This window comes from Egretta garzetta, unplaced genomic scaffold (assembly GCF_000687185.1).
Source record: "Egretta garzetta isolate BGI_Z169 unplaced genomic scaffold, ASM68718v1 scaffold63, whole genome shotgun sequence".
In the NCBI taxonomy this organism is placed as follows: domain Eukaryota; kingdom Metazoa; phylum Chordata; class Aves; order Pelecaniformes; family Ardeidae; genus Egretta; species Egretta garzetta.
Window position 1 is genome coordinate 1,348,326 of NW_009259199.1, and position 12,733 is coordinate 1,361,058.

Below are 12,733 nucleotides of genomic sequence, written 5' to 3' on the forward strand. Positions count from 1 at the left end.
TCTACTGTGGCCTTACAGCTTGCAGGAACGGGATTTTGGCAGGGCAGTGGGACATGCAGAGTTCAGTCCTGGCAGGTGACCTGTCTTGGGCTGACTTCAAGTAGGGTCAAGGGAATGCTCAGACAAGGTTTTCATGTAGCTGTTCCCAGTCCATAGAGCCAAAACCTGCATCACCCAAAATGCTGGCAGCAAGGGAAAGCAGTTAGGATTGCTTTCCCCTGCCCTGAGCTGGGCTGTGGGCAGAGACACATGTCCCTCTTTGTGCCCTGCAGGAGTGGGGCCAGCCCCAGATTTTGGCTCTGGCCATCTTTCAGGTGGGCGCAGTGGTGGTCCCCTCTGCCTCCTGCAGCTGCTGGGTGCCGTGGAGCTATCTGCTCGGCTGCATTTCGAAGGCACACCACAGCACGACAGCCAGGCGAGCCCGCGCTGCCGCTGCTCAGATAGGGGCGAGCATCCTGACAGCGTTGCTTAAGACTCCTTAAGCATCGTTAGAAAGTGCAGCGCAATCAGACAGGCAACAACAAGCTGACGTGCCAATAGCTAACGTGTGGCGGCAGGCAGCCCAGCCCTTGTCGAGGGACCCGTCCCAGTGCCTGATAGCTGGGGAGATGCAAAGAGTTTTAAAGTGACTGTGAAAGCAAGTTTTATCTGGGGTTTTAAAAGAGGAGCATCTGATAAATTGACTGCAACATGTCAATTTAATGCTTTTTTTTCTCCCTTCAAGTGCCTTTGCCAGGCTCTGCCTCCCCAGGCACCGAAGGGAGATGCGTATCGGTGGTGCCTGATTGCACCTCAGAGCTGCGAGGTTCCAGCTGGGAAGTGTCAACACAGTGGCAGCTCCTGCTGCGAGCCCCTTTCTGGCACTGGTGCAGGTGCCACGCTGACATGGCAGGCGTCGAGGGGGCGTGCTGGGTGCGGGGCTGCTTGGCATCCTCTCTGCGTATGGCTGCGCTGTTCTGGGGACAATCTTGTGAATGAGCTGCCCTGAGCAGCAGCAGGTGGTTAGAATTTCCCAGCTGACCATGTGGACCTGATTTAATTAGAGGGTTTAGAAAAACTCCTTTAGGAAAAAGGAGGGGTGCGGAAGGTTTAAAGAGGGCAGATTTGAAAGGCAGTTGGGGAAGCTGTTGCTTAGTGGGTCATGCCCAAAGGAGGATGCAAGCTTTCCTTGCCTGGCTTGGAACTGGAAGATTGGGAGGATGGAGCATCTTTAAATGGGAGCTCATGCTAAAGGCTGGGGAGGAAGGGTTGGTGAGTACAGGGAATGGGTTGTGGCAGGTCTTGGCCTGAGGGCAGTGGAGTTTGCATAAGGCTTTAATTTCCCAGGATCTGTGCAGGGCAGATGGCCGGGTTCCTGGCAAGCCAGATGCACGTGCTGCCTGCTCAGTAGTTTTACGACCTCTTTTCTCTGAAATGTTTTTATTGTAAATGCCTTGCTCCCCAAAAATGCTGTTTGGTCAGGTTCTTCTTCCTCAGAGGAAGACCTCTTCAGGTGCAAGCGATGGGCAGAGCAGCTGAGGTATTTGGGGTTAACAGGCAGCTCCAGGAGTTGGAGGCAGCAGAGGAGGGCCAGGAGCAGGATAGGCAGGCACAGGGCAGGGGCTGGCTCCCACGCCTTGGGGATGAGCAGTGTGTCTCCAAAGGGAGCTGGGGAGGATGTGGAGCAGCCCAGGCCTCCTAGTCCTGTCCGCTGGCAGCAAGGTGCCTGCATGTCTGGGGACCCTGAAGTGAGCAAAGGCACTGGGTGAGTTGTGTCTTCTTAGCAGCATGGCTGAAAGGGGATCCTGGAGCTCCTTATGTTCTGTCTTTTAGCAATGCTGCATCCTCCTCCTTTAGGAGCTCTGAAACCCCAGCTGTGCCCCTACTCCCACAGAGCGCCTGGAGATGCCACAGCAATCTCTCTCACCTTTTGTCTCTCTGCTCCAGGTGTGAGAGCACAGAGGAATATGATTACGATTACCTCAGCATCAATAAAACCTGGGTCCTCACCCCCAAGGCACAGGAGACAGATGCCACGCAGATCCTCAACTCACTGCTGAAGAACTATGACAACAAGTTGAGGCCTGACATTGGCAGTAAGTGTCCCTTGAGGCTCCCTGAGGCCATGGGTGGTGGCCTGGCCTGGCTGTGTTCTGTGTTTTCCATGCTTTTGTGGCTCCTGTAGTTGGCATTTTTGGTGAGATGTAGCCATGCTGATCCTCAGTCCTTCACAAATTACACCAACCCCAGCTCATCCATACCTATTTTATTTTCTTTACAGTCAAGCCCACGTTTATTGATGTGGATATCTATGTGAACAGCATCGGGCCGGTGTCTGTCATCCAGATGGTGAGTGGTGCCGTTGCTGCAGGGTCGTGGTATCACCGCAGCTGAGAACATGTGAGGTAGCTGGCCCAGCGCTGCTGGCAGGTTGTGTCGTGCTGACTAGATGTGGTGTGAAGGTGGTGGTGTCATGGGAAGAGGTGGATATGTTTCCCTTACCTTGGGAAGTGGTGCTCTGACCCCCTGATAGCTGGAGCTAGAAAGGCTTGACAGCCACCCCTCGTTAGGAGCAAGGTCCTCAATTGCCCTCAGTGAGCTCAGCAACGCTACCATGCTCACGAGCTCAGGGAGGAGGATGATGATGCTCTTTGGTCTCCACTGGCAATGTGTGGACAGACACGTCTGCCTGGTGGCTTTGCTCTCACCTGCCTAGGAAGCATGTGGGCACCGGGATGCTCAGGGCAAGCGGCACTGCTCTGGCTGAGCCAGTGCAGCGGTGGCTGGGAGGGGGAGCAGCGTGCTTCCCTGGAAGACTGAAATAGGTACCTGGAGATGGTTTCCATGGCAATGGTCTGATGGTGTGAAACTTGGGTGCCCAGGTCTGGCCTGCAGAGCTAGGGAGGGGCAGGCAGGGTGCTTCGGCTCTTCTTCAGTACATGGCACCTCAGATTGATGCCACCATGACTGTGATGGTTTCTGCTCGTGGCTCAGGACCCCATCGTACTGGGAGCTGCAGAAACACTCAACAGAGATGCTCTTTGGTCTGAAAAGCTTCCAGGCCACGCACTGGAGAGCAACTGTTGGTTATTTATTTTTCACAGGAAACTTCCATTATTTTCCTTGTGACATTATTTTTACCTCTTTTCTAGCAATAAACAAACTTGACTGCTGTCAGGTTTTGAAAGACTTCTTTGGTCCACTGGGCAGTGGCGTGGAGAGGACAAAGGAGAGGTACAGCCAGGACAGTTTGGCTTTTCTTGTCTCTCTCAATGCAAAACAGAGCAGAAACAAAACCAGCCCCCTTAAACCAAAAAAAGAAAGTTCTCAGGATGGGCATGGTATTTTTAGTTTCCCAGGTAGAAAATTTCCACTGAACAAACCCCTCTGGGGATGGAGGAATGGCACTATAGTTGTACCACTTTCACTCCAAAAGGCATTTTGAAGCAGCCCTTCTGACTGCCCACTGCCAAGCATGTGCCTCCAAGCAGCGCCTGCTCCTGAGCCACCAGATGGGCACCTGGCTGGGCACTCGCTTGCACCATGAGGGCACCATCAGGAGGCCCAGCAGGGGTGGCCTCAAGGCAAAAACTTCCCTTTCATTGTTTCTGTGGGTGCAGTCTCCCAGAGGAGAACCACAGTCCAAGCCATGTGGTTGTCACCCCTGGCTGCCAGCAGATACTGCAAGCTCCTCCATCCATGTGGGTGTGTGGACATGAAGCTGCAGTGATGTTAAGAGCAGCAGTGCAGGATATACTCACCATCTCAGCCACTGCTGTGCCTGGAGGTAGAGCATAAGAGTCATGTTATAGCTGGCTGTCCCATCTGCTTTGTACTGCCCAAGGCTATGCCGAGAAAACCACCCAAAACCACAGTGCACATCCTCATTCCTTCCCTTTCCCTCTCGTCCATTTACTTTACCCCTTTCCTCCCCTGTTGGAAGCTCTGCTCTACTCCCTATTGCAGGACCACTGCATAGCCATGCGGGTGGCTTATAAAATCCAGTCTTGCATCCAGAGTTCTTCTCTTCTCCTAAATGGAGATACAAGGCACTGCTGCTAGTCTGGTTTCCTAAGAAACACAGCTTATGCCATGGTGATGGGTGTATGAGAAGGTACATACATCCATCTGAATCTTTCAGTATTTTAGATCCACTGGGCTAATACCAACCATGTACAGCTGCAGGTATAGGAGCTTCAGGCGTATTCAGCATCTCCTGTATTTTTGTGAAAACAGGGTGCAAGGCAGTGACAACAGCCATCCCCACCAAGGGTAAAAACTGTTGTGTGAACTCAACCCTTACTAGGCACCAGAGAATCATACGGGAGAGTGCTGCTGAACATTCCTACAGCCGCTCAGCCCATGTGTTTAGCTCTTTCTAACAGTCAGCAGAAGCTTTTGCACTTCATGAAGCGGGGTTCCACAACTGCACAATATTCCAGGGGTCCCCAGTGCACTTGGTGCAAGCCAGAAGTGTGACGGCAAGACTGGCACTCGGGATTGCCTGCATCTGCAGGGCTCTGCTGGGGAAGCTGCTGCCACAGGGCTAGTCTACTCATCTGCAGCCTTCCCACCAAAGAAGGTACTGCTGTTTGTGGGAGCTGCTCAGGCGGGGGAGGAAACCACTCGGCGTAGAGACTGTTGAGGGATTTTTGTGGCGTCAGTCACAGCTGTCTGCACTGTCTCTCCAAAGTGCCCGGACACTACAAGTCCAGGGTCCCTGCTGGGTCCCAACAGTCACTAGTGATCTGAAGACACCTCCGTATGACTCCCCAGGCAGAGTCTCTATGGACATCTCCCTGTCCCCTTAGGTAACTTCCTAAGCTTGAATCTGTGATGCCCATGAGCTTTAAAACCTTTCTCTGTGAGATGCTGAGCTGGTATTAAAGGTACTGAGGACAGCTAGACCCAGGTCTCATAGCCTTGGATGGCAGCTTTCTGCCATGTGTACTCTGAATACCTCTCACTGCTCATGCGAGAGGGTGCATCCTGCTATAGTGTCCTGAAGCAAGAGGAAAGGGCTGTGACAAAGCTGCCACAGTGTCACCTCTGGACTTGGCTGCTTCACCCACTTGTTTTGTGTTTGTTTGCTCTCCCATGCTGATGCAATGAATTAAGTCATTCTGTGGGTTGTGCTAGCCACTGGCAGGCTGGCATCGAATGCAGGATACAGATTGTCTTTGCTGGGGACGTCATTCCCACTTTGTCCCTTTTTATACAGCTTCTCCTAATCTGAGAAGCTCTGCCTTCTCCCAGCTGTCAGGCCCGTCCCATGGGCCTGATTTTTACCTTTTCCCATACACAACCCTGAGGAAACGCACATTTCCAAGGGAAGGGAACCAGAATTTGACTCTGAGCTACATCTCTCCTGAGCCCATGGTGAGATTTCTCTCTGCTGTAGGCTGGAAGGTCCACTGGAGGGGAAATGTCCCATTAATTTCTTTTAGGTCCATTGCAATGACAGCATCTTACATAAATATTTCTCTTTCATATAGCCAGGCTATGTAGAAGATAAAAACCCTAGTTCTGCTTTTAAGAAATATAGCAGCATTACTGTGGCTATTAGCTTGGACCAGCATGGTCTGTACATCTGAAGTTGGAGGCTATAGGATGGCCTGATGTGCTGGTGGAATAAAAGACTCCAACTTAAGCAATGTAGTGGTGTCCTGTCATCTTCTGCTCACCCCTCAAAGGGTTAACTGTGCGATGCCTTCAGCCTGGTGAGGCTCTGTCAGGGCTTGGAAGCTGGCCCTGTGTAGCCGCTGTTCAACCTCCAAATGATAAATCATGTCAGGATACAAAACTGATTCCGGTTCTTAAAAATGAATAGGTGATTTGAAAATGCCCTGTACTGGGTGTGAATTCTGCATCCCCCTCATCAATCACTTGTCATAAATAACATTAACATTCAGGACTCAGCAGAAGGTGGGCAGGTTTGGAGGGGGAAGAAATGTAAAGTGATTTCCTGGTATCTTTTGTAGACTAGAATTGCAGTCTCGTTTCCCGTTTAGGTAGTTGAGCAAATTTTACATTCTGTCCTCCCTGGGGAAAGGACCCTCTGTGCTCTGCTAGCCAAAATGTGGCAGTAACCAGAAATAAATCCAGGAGATGGTTAAATGATAGGAAGTAGGATAGGTCTTGGTTGAAAGAGGATGGGCTGAGAGGGAAAAGGGTGCAGAAAAATGGGACCATTGGGTCCCACCGCTGTTTGCTGCAGTCACCGCATGGACTGGGGTTTCCTCCCCATCCCCGTGAACCTGTTGTCTTTGGGTGGGGCTGTGGCACTTGGCACTTCTCAGGGTGGTGGGATGCTGTGTTTACACCATCAGAGAAAGGATGCGCTCGGCCACAAGCCCTTCCAGAGCCACCTGCTGCCGCTGGGTGCCAGCCAGCAGCACCTCAAGCCAAATGAGTTATCACCCACAGTGCCACAGCTTTCCAAGCTGTGTTGCGGATCTGGATGCCCAATCAGATTCCCATTAACACAGTGTTTAGGTGTCTGTACTGGTTTTGGTTGGGATAGAGTTAATTTTCTTCATAGTAGCTAGTTTTGGATTTGTGCTGGAAACTGTGTTGATGATACAGGGATGGTTTCATTCCGTATTCCATACCATTTGATATCATGCTCAGCATATACAGCTGGGGGAAGAAGAAGGAAGGGGGGGATGTTTGGAGCAATGACGTTTGTCTTCCCAAGTCACCGTTATGCATGATGGAGCCCTGCTGTCCTGGGGATGGCTGAGCACCCGCCTGCCGGTGGGAAGCAGGGAATGAATTCCTTGCTTTGCTCTGCTTGCACGTGCAGCTTTTGCTTTCCCTATTAAACTGATCTCAACCCACGAATTTTCTCACTTTTACTCTTCTGATTATCTCGCCTATCCCACGGGGGGGGAGTGAGCAAGTGGCTGCGTGGGGCTTAGCTTCCAGCTGGGGTTAAACCACAACAGTGTCCTTGGCTTATCACTAAGCTGAGCATGGTGCAAAGACCCACCTTTGTTCTACAAGCATGTTTGCAGGAAGAGGTGCCAGGGAGGGCTGCAGCAGCAGGGACTGATGGAGGAGACTTTGGGTTCAAATTTTTCGCTGACTGGTTGTTTGCTGGGGAGATTTGCTCTTGGTTTTGTTTTGTAATGTCTTTATTGCTATAGATTATAGCTTTAACTGGTGTCAAGGGCACCTGAGTTCTGGATCACCTTCCTTTAGGGATGCTTAACTCTCAGGAAATGATGCTGTAGAAGTAAAGCTGTTGCCAACTATTGGGGCTGAGTGTCTTTCAGTCCTGAGGATGTCCGTGAAGTGTCCATGAAAGCCAGTATGGGTGCAAGTGCAAAAAGTGCTTCTGTTCTGAGCTTGGGGATGGAGCAAGTCCTGCCCAGAGTTTCTCAGATTCCTCCCAGAGGTCAGAGCTGAATGTCCTTTTCTTCCTTTCTTGCACAAAACCAAGCATGAGGCTTGAGGAGTTGAACACAGAGAACATAGCCCAAACACTGTGGTAGCCTCCTGGCCAAAGTGAGTGGAGCCATGCCACTCATCCGGGGACCTGCCATGGTTACCTGCATCCAGGGTCTGGGATGAGAGCTGGTGTAGCCAGGGCTAGTTTAGATGCTGGAGACTCTTCTCTTTGGTATGTGCAAGGAGATGGTCTTGTGCGCCCAATTCTGTAGCAAAACTTGATGGCACATCTTCTGCTGGGATTGTGTACCACCTCAGTCTCATTATTTAATAATAAAGATGAAAAGAGCAAAACTGGCTTCTGTCATTCACCAGGGGCCAGATTCTGCTGCCTCTGAAGTGCCCGTGATTTCCAGGGAGTAGGGCTAAGCTCCTGCCTCCATTATAACAGCAAATTATTTTCTTAGCTCTGCCTGTGAGTGGGGGACTGGAACCCGAAGAGGGTGATGTGTCCAAATACGTGTTGAATATTCCCCCCTTCCCTCTTTAGGAAGGAGATGCTGCGCACTATTAAATTCATAATGCTGTGCCTGGCTGCATTAGTTACCATGCAACACACTAACGAAATTGAGGATGAAGAACGTATTTTCCCACGTCTGGAGTATTGCAGAATAGATTTAATAGATTTGCATGTATGGTGCATTTGTGAAAACACTGTGAAAAAGGGGGAGGGAAGGAAGGGGGAAATGTTTATTCGTTATCAGCTGATGAATAATTAATTTACAAACGTTGTCTTGTTAAATATAAATTAAATCCTCATTTGACACACTTTATAATTTAGAAGTATAAGCCCAGCATGAATGAAGAGAACTCCCCACTGACTGCTTTCATGTAAATCCCGAGGAGCCAGGGAGGGAGGTTTGGCTTTCAAAGTTAAAGCTGACGAGGAGTAGCGGTGAGGAAGGGGCTGCTGTGACAAAGCTTGGGGACCTGGGGTGCTTTGTCTTTGCTCATGGGTGCTTTCCATGCAGGGGTGGCTTAGTGGGGCAGGGAGGCAGTGGCTGCCCGTACAACCCTCTTCCAAGGATTGCCCCCTCCCTGCTCAGAGCTACGGGTGGCCAAGCTGCTGAATCACAGCTCTGAGTAAAATCCCCACTGATGCCACGTTATCGGAGTGTGCAGCAAGCCGGCAGCCGCCTGTGAACGGCTGAGCTCCCCCAGCAGCAGGGGCAAAGATCCCCGAGAGAGGAGCTAGGCTCCGCAAAAGCAATATGGGGCTAAGCCACCCTTGCAGAGAGCCCTTAGGCAGTCTGAGGCATCTCTGCACGGAAGCAGAGCTGCGTCCCAAGGAACAGCGCTGTACTTAGCTGGGAGGCAGTTAGTGTGGGAGCTGCAGTGGGAAGCCTTGGGTTACAGCCCTGGTGTCCCGCTGCAAGGCTTGGGTTAATATATTCGTTTCTTCTTAATAGATGGGGAAACCGAGACCGGTAATAATTGTCTGGCTCTGAGGAACACTTAAGTCTTGATTATACTTAGCTTTGGTTGCTTTGGAATAAGTAGGAAGGAAATGAAATGAAAATGGCACACTTTTTAAGATGCTTGAATGTGTTGCTCTGGAGCACAAGATAAGCCTAGGTAAAGGAAATTTGTTACCTCCCCCCTTCCTCCCTGATAATAATAGACTCCAGTGGTTGCACAGCACTTCTCAGCCGAAAGGACTTAAAAATGCTTCACAAATCATCCGTCTAGGAGGCAATAGCCCAGATGCACCCACTTCTAGGGTGGATTGCAATGCCTGAAGCATGCCGCAATGCTCTGCCAAGGACTGCGTGCTCTTGTTGGCCTGCCCGGTGTGCAGCGACAGTCAGGCATCAGCATAAATCCAGTGAAGTCGCACAGGACACGTACTCATGTAATGAGCTAGGTCAGGTTTTGGCCCCTGATAAAGATGCATATTGTAGAAATTTAAAATGTCAGAAATGGGTATTGCTCACTAAGGGCCCCAGTGTTTTTTCTGGCCATTAGTTTCCACGCCTGAGTGATGGCTCAGCGCTGCTGAAGCCGTTGGTGCATTTATAACATCTTCACAAATACTCATTTGCTTGGAGAGTGTTCGTGCCTATTGATTCCTTGATGTTCAGGAACGGTCACCTGAGCCCATCCCTGTGTGCCCGAGTGCTGGGAGAGCAACTGTTCCTCACGTAGCTGCTCGTGCTCGCATGGCGGTGAGGTCAGGTACGCGGAGAAGGGCAGCAGCCGTCCTGTAGCCATCGTTTGTCATTGCCTTAAGAAGGAAAAATCACAAGGCCAGTGAGGAATAGCACCAATCACATGTGACTTGCGGGACAAATCACGAACTGCAACAGAAGGTCTAATGAAATAAATTAGTTGCTCCCATCCTGAACGTATCCCTAGAGCTTCTGCAAGTTTCAGGGTCTTCTCCCAAACTGGAGAAGGGCTGATTTATTCATTATGAATAATTCAACCAGCTCCTTTTATTATCCAGAACATACACTAATCCCCTCTAGTTATTTTCTGTGTGACATCCATGTTGGTATTTTATTTATAGGCTGTTTATTGTGCAGAAAACACAAGGAGTCTGTTATCAGGGAAAATGAACAAAAAGCAGGGGGTTTGCCTCTAAAATTTGGACCTAAATAAAATATGAAAATCTGGACAGCAGCCTCCTGGGGGGAAAAGCACTTTTCTTCAGAGCCATTTCTGGAGAGCAGAGCCTTGAAGTTAATTAACATCTGTGCTCCCCAGTCCCGCTCTAAATGGGGAATGTGGCTGTACTCGGTCAGGTTTCTTAAACTGCAGCATCAGTCCTTGCACAGGGGTGCCTCCACACAGCCCACAGCTCGGGCAGCCTCTGGCCCTCGGGCAACAGAGGATAAATCAACATTCATAATTAAGTAAGCGGCTCTTGTAAATTCCTTCATGAATCCAATTTCCAGCCTTCTGCTGGCAGGAATGGTTCAATCCTGCATTCATACTGTGCCAGCCTTTGGAGAAAACTCACGTGTCTTCAGCCAAGATGAATGCAAAGGGGTTTTTTGCCCTGAGCCCTTGCAGGCAGCCCGGGAAGGATGCTTACTGTAGGCGCTTTCCGAGTAGCTGGTGTGCTCACCACGCCCGACCTGGGAGCATTGTAACTTGTAATTCCTCAATATTACTTGGAGAAAACCTTTCTAATGTAGCTCATGACCACAGCAGCTGCTCCTGGTCTCCCTTTCCAGAGGTCTGTGCCAGCAACTGGGTTTCTGCTTGTTAATAGACCATGACAAGAGTTTTCTGGTGACCAGGAGATTCTCCTTACTGGGGCCTGGACCAGGCTGGAGGGATGTCCCCTGCCCTGGCAACCCTGGAGCTCTCTCTCTGTTTGGTAGGATCTTTTGCCCTCTGGCAGGGCATTAAAAGAGTCCTTGCCATGCTGCACTGGTGTGGACATGGCTGCAGTCGCTGGGCGGTGGGGATGCACCACCCTGGCCCATCACACACTGGTAGGGATGTGCCCGGGAGATGTGGGCTCAGGCTTGGAGCTGCCGCGTGCAGCTGCATCTTGCAAAGAAAAGCGCGGATACAGCAGTCTTCATCACAAGCGCCTCAGCTAATGGCGTCGCTCTGCGGTTCCCCAATGGCCCCGCTTCTCCGTACGGAGACGTGTGTGCGTGGACAGAACAAGAAGCATGTGTTTGATTCGGGTACTGATCTGTGCTCTGAACCTCATTAAATTGATTCTTCCAAGTCAAAGGGAAAGCACTATTGTGTCAAATTTGAAAGAAAGAGGCTCTGAGCTGTACCAATAGTTGTCACTTGATGGGCTGAATTAATTTTAAGGCACAGTTGATTTATCTGAGCTGAAGGCTTTAGATCTCTCCACAGGAGAGGTCTGAATATTTCAGGTGTGTGAGAGCCAAGGCTGGGCAGAGGCCAGGGTTTCTGGTCCAGGGCAAACAGCCAGCATCGTAGGGGAGGGGGTCTCGCTCTCCCCTCCCACTTGGGACAAACAGTCAAAATTCTTAAGCATTTCTTTGGGAGAATGGGTCTAGAGACAATCAAAACATTTATGTTTAGCATCGTCAGATTGTTTTGATTTGCTTTTCATATGGTGATAAATTCTGTCCTATAAGTAAAGCATAAAAATGCGTATTTGAAAATAAAAGTCAAAATGAAGTGAATCGAATAGATAAGGGTAAAGCAAAATATTTTGTTAGCTTACTGAAGAAAAAAAGTTTCTGAATGAAATGATGAGGTTGATGTAATTCATTTTAGATTTTGACAATTTTAATTTATTTTCAACAAAACTTCTCAGTAGAGGTTGGTTCTATGTATTTCCTGCATCCCCAGATGAAGCAGTCCTACCATCTCCCCTAAAAGGCTGATGTGAAATCTGCCTGCTATAAATGTGTTATGAAATGGAGACCATTTCTCAGAATTCAGTGGTTGTGGGTGACCAGAGGCAATGTGCTTCAAGGACCTCTTCATGCCTCGATGTTAAAGGCTGAATATTCAGACTGTTACATCCCATCTCCATGCACAGGAGGGTTTAATCGCCCATGATACAAATCGCAAGCAAGCAGCAGTGGAGCCTGAGCCTTGCTGTGGCACCGGGGCTGGCTGGGCTGAGGCGGCTCTTTGCTTCTCCTCCCTGCGACCCCTCACATCTCCTCTGTGCCTCCAGGTGCTTCCTCGGTGCCTCTGTGTCTTCAGCTTGGTGCCTTTTGTGCTGGTGGGAGATACATGTTAGGGTCAGCAAGTGGGTGGGTGGGCAGGCAGGCCTTCAGTCACCTCTTACCATGATGCCTCAGGCTGGCCAGCACCAGCCCAGCCTTCCCTGCTGCCTGCTTACTGATGCTGCAGCCGTTTCACACCAGCGCTGCCAAGTCTGACCCCACCAATTCCCAATACAACAGCTCCTCAAGCTCCAGAGGAATCATGCTGGCTGCATGGAGTGCTATGGGTGGGAAAATAAGCCCAGTCAGGGGTCTTGGGCTTGCTGTGTGCAGGGCTTGGTGTGTGCTGATAGCATGGACCTGATGGTAGCTGGGGACCCTGGTATAAGCATTGCTTGTCCATCTTCATGTCCAGAGGGCTTTGCTGTGAAGATTTCTGTGGTTGTTCTCTGACCTGCAGTTAGCTGGGAATGGCTCTAACCATCTGATGAGCTTTGCTCAACAGGAGAATTGCGGGCGGTGATAATGGCTCACCCGCAGGCAGATGCACATGGGATGTGTGAACCAAAACACTTAGGAGTGTGGGTGGGAGAACACCTTGTCTCCATGTGGCTGGGGAACAGGGAAGGCCAGAGCAGGAACTTTGCAAATGTTGCAAGCTTTGTTTCTGCCACTTGCCCCCAAGC

At 50.3% G+C, this 12,733-nt stretch overlaps 1 protein-coding gene across 1 annotated transcript in view; it reads left to right on the top strand.

Annotated features, from left to right (window-relative positions):
• Positions 1–1,622: 1,622 nt before the first annotated feature.
• Positions 1,623–12,733, top strand: part of LOC104123560 (gamma-aminobutyric acid type A receptor subunit epsilon) — a 32,342-nt gene continuing 21,231 nt past the window's right edge. Inside the window, exons 1-3 of the mRNA XM_009635828.2 lie at positions 1,623–1,744; positions 1,927–2,075; positions 2,261–2,328. Of these exons, the coding sequence (XP_009634123.2) occupies positions 1,623–1,744; positions 1,927–2,075; positions 2,261–2,328 (339 nt within the window). The remainder of the gene's footprint in view (positions 1,745–1,926; positions 2,076–2,260; positions 2,329–12,733) is intronic.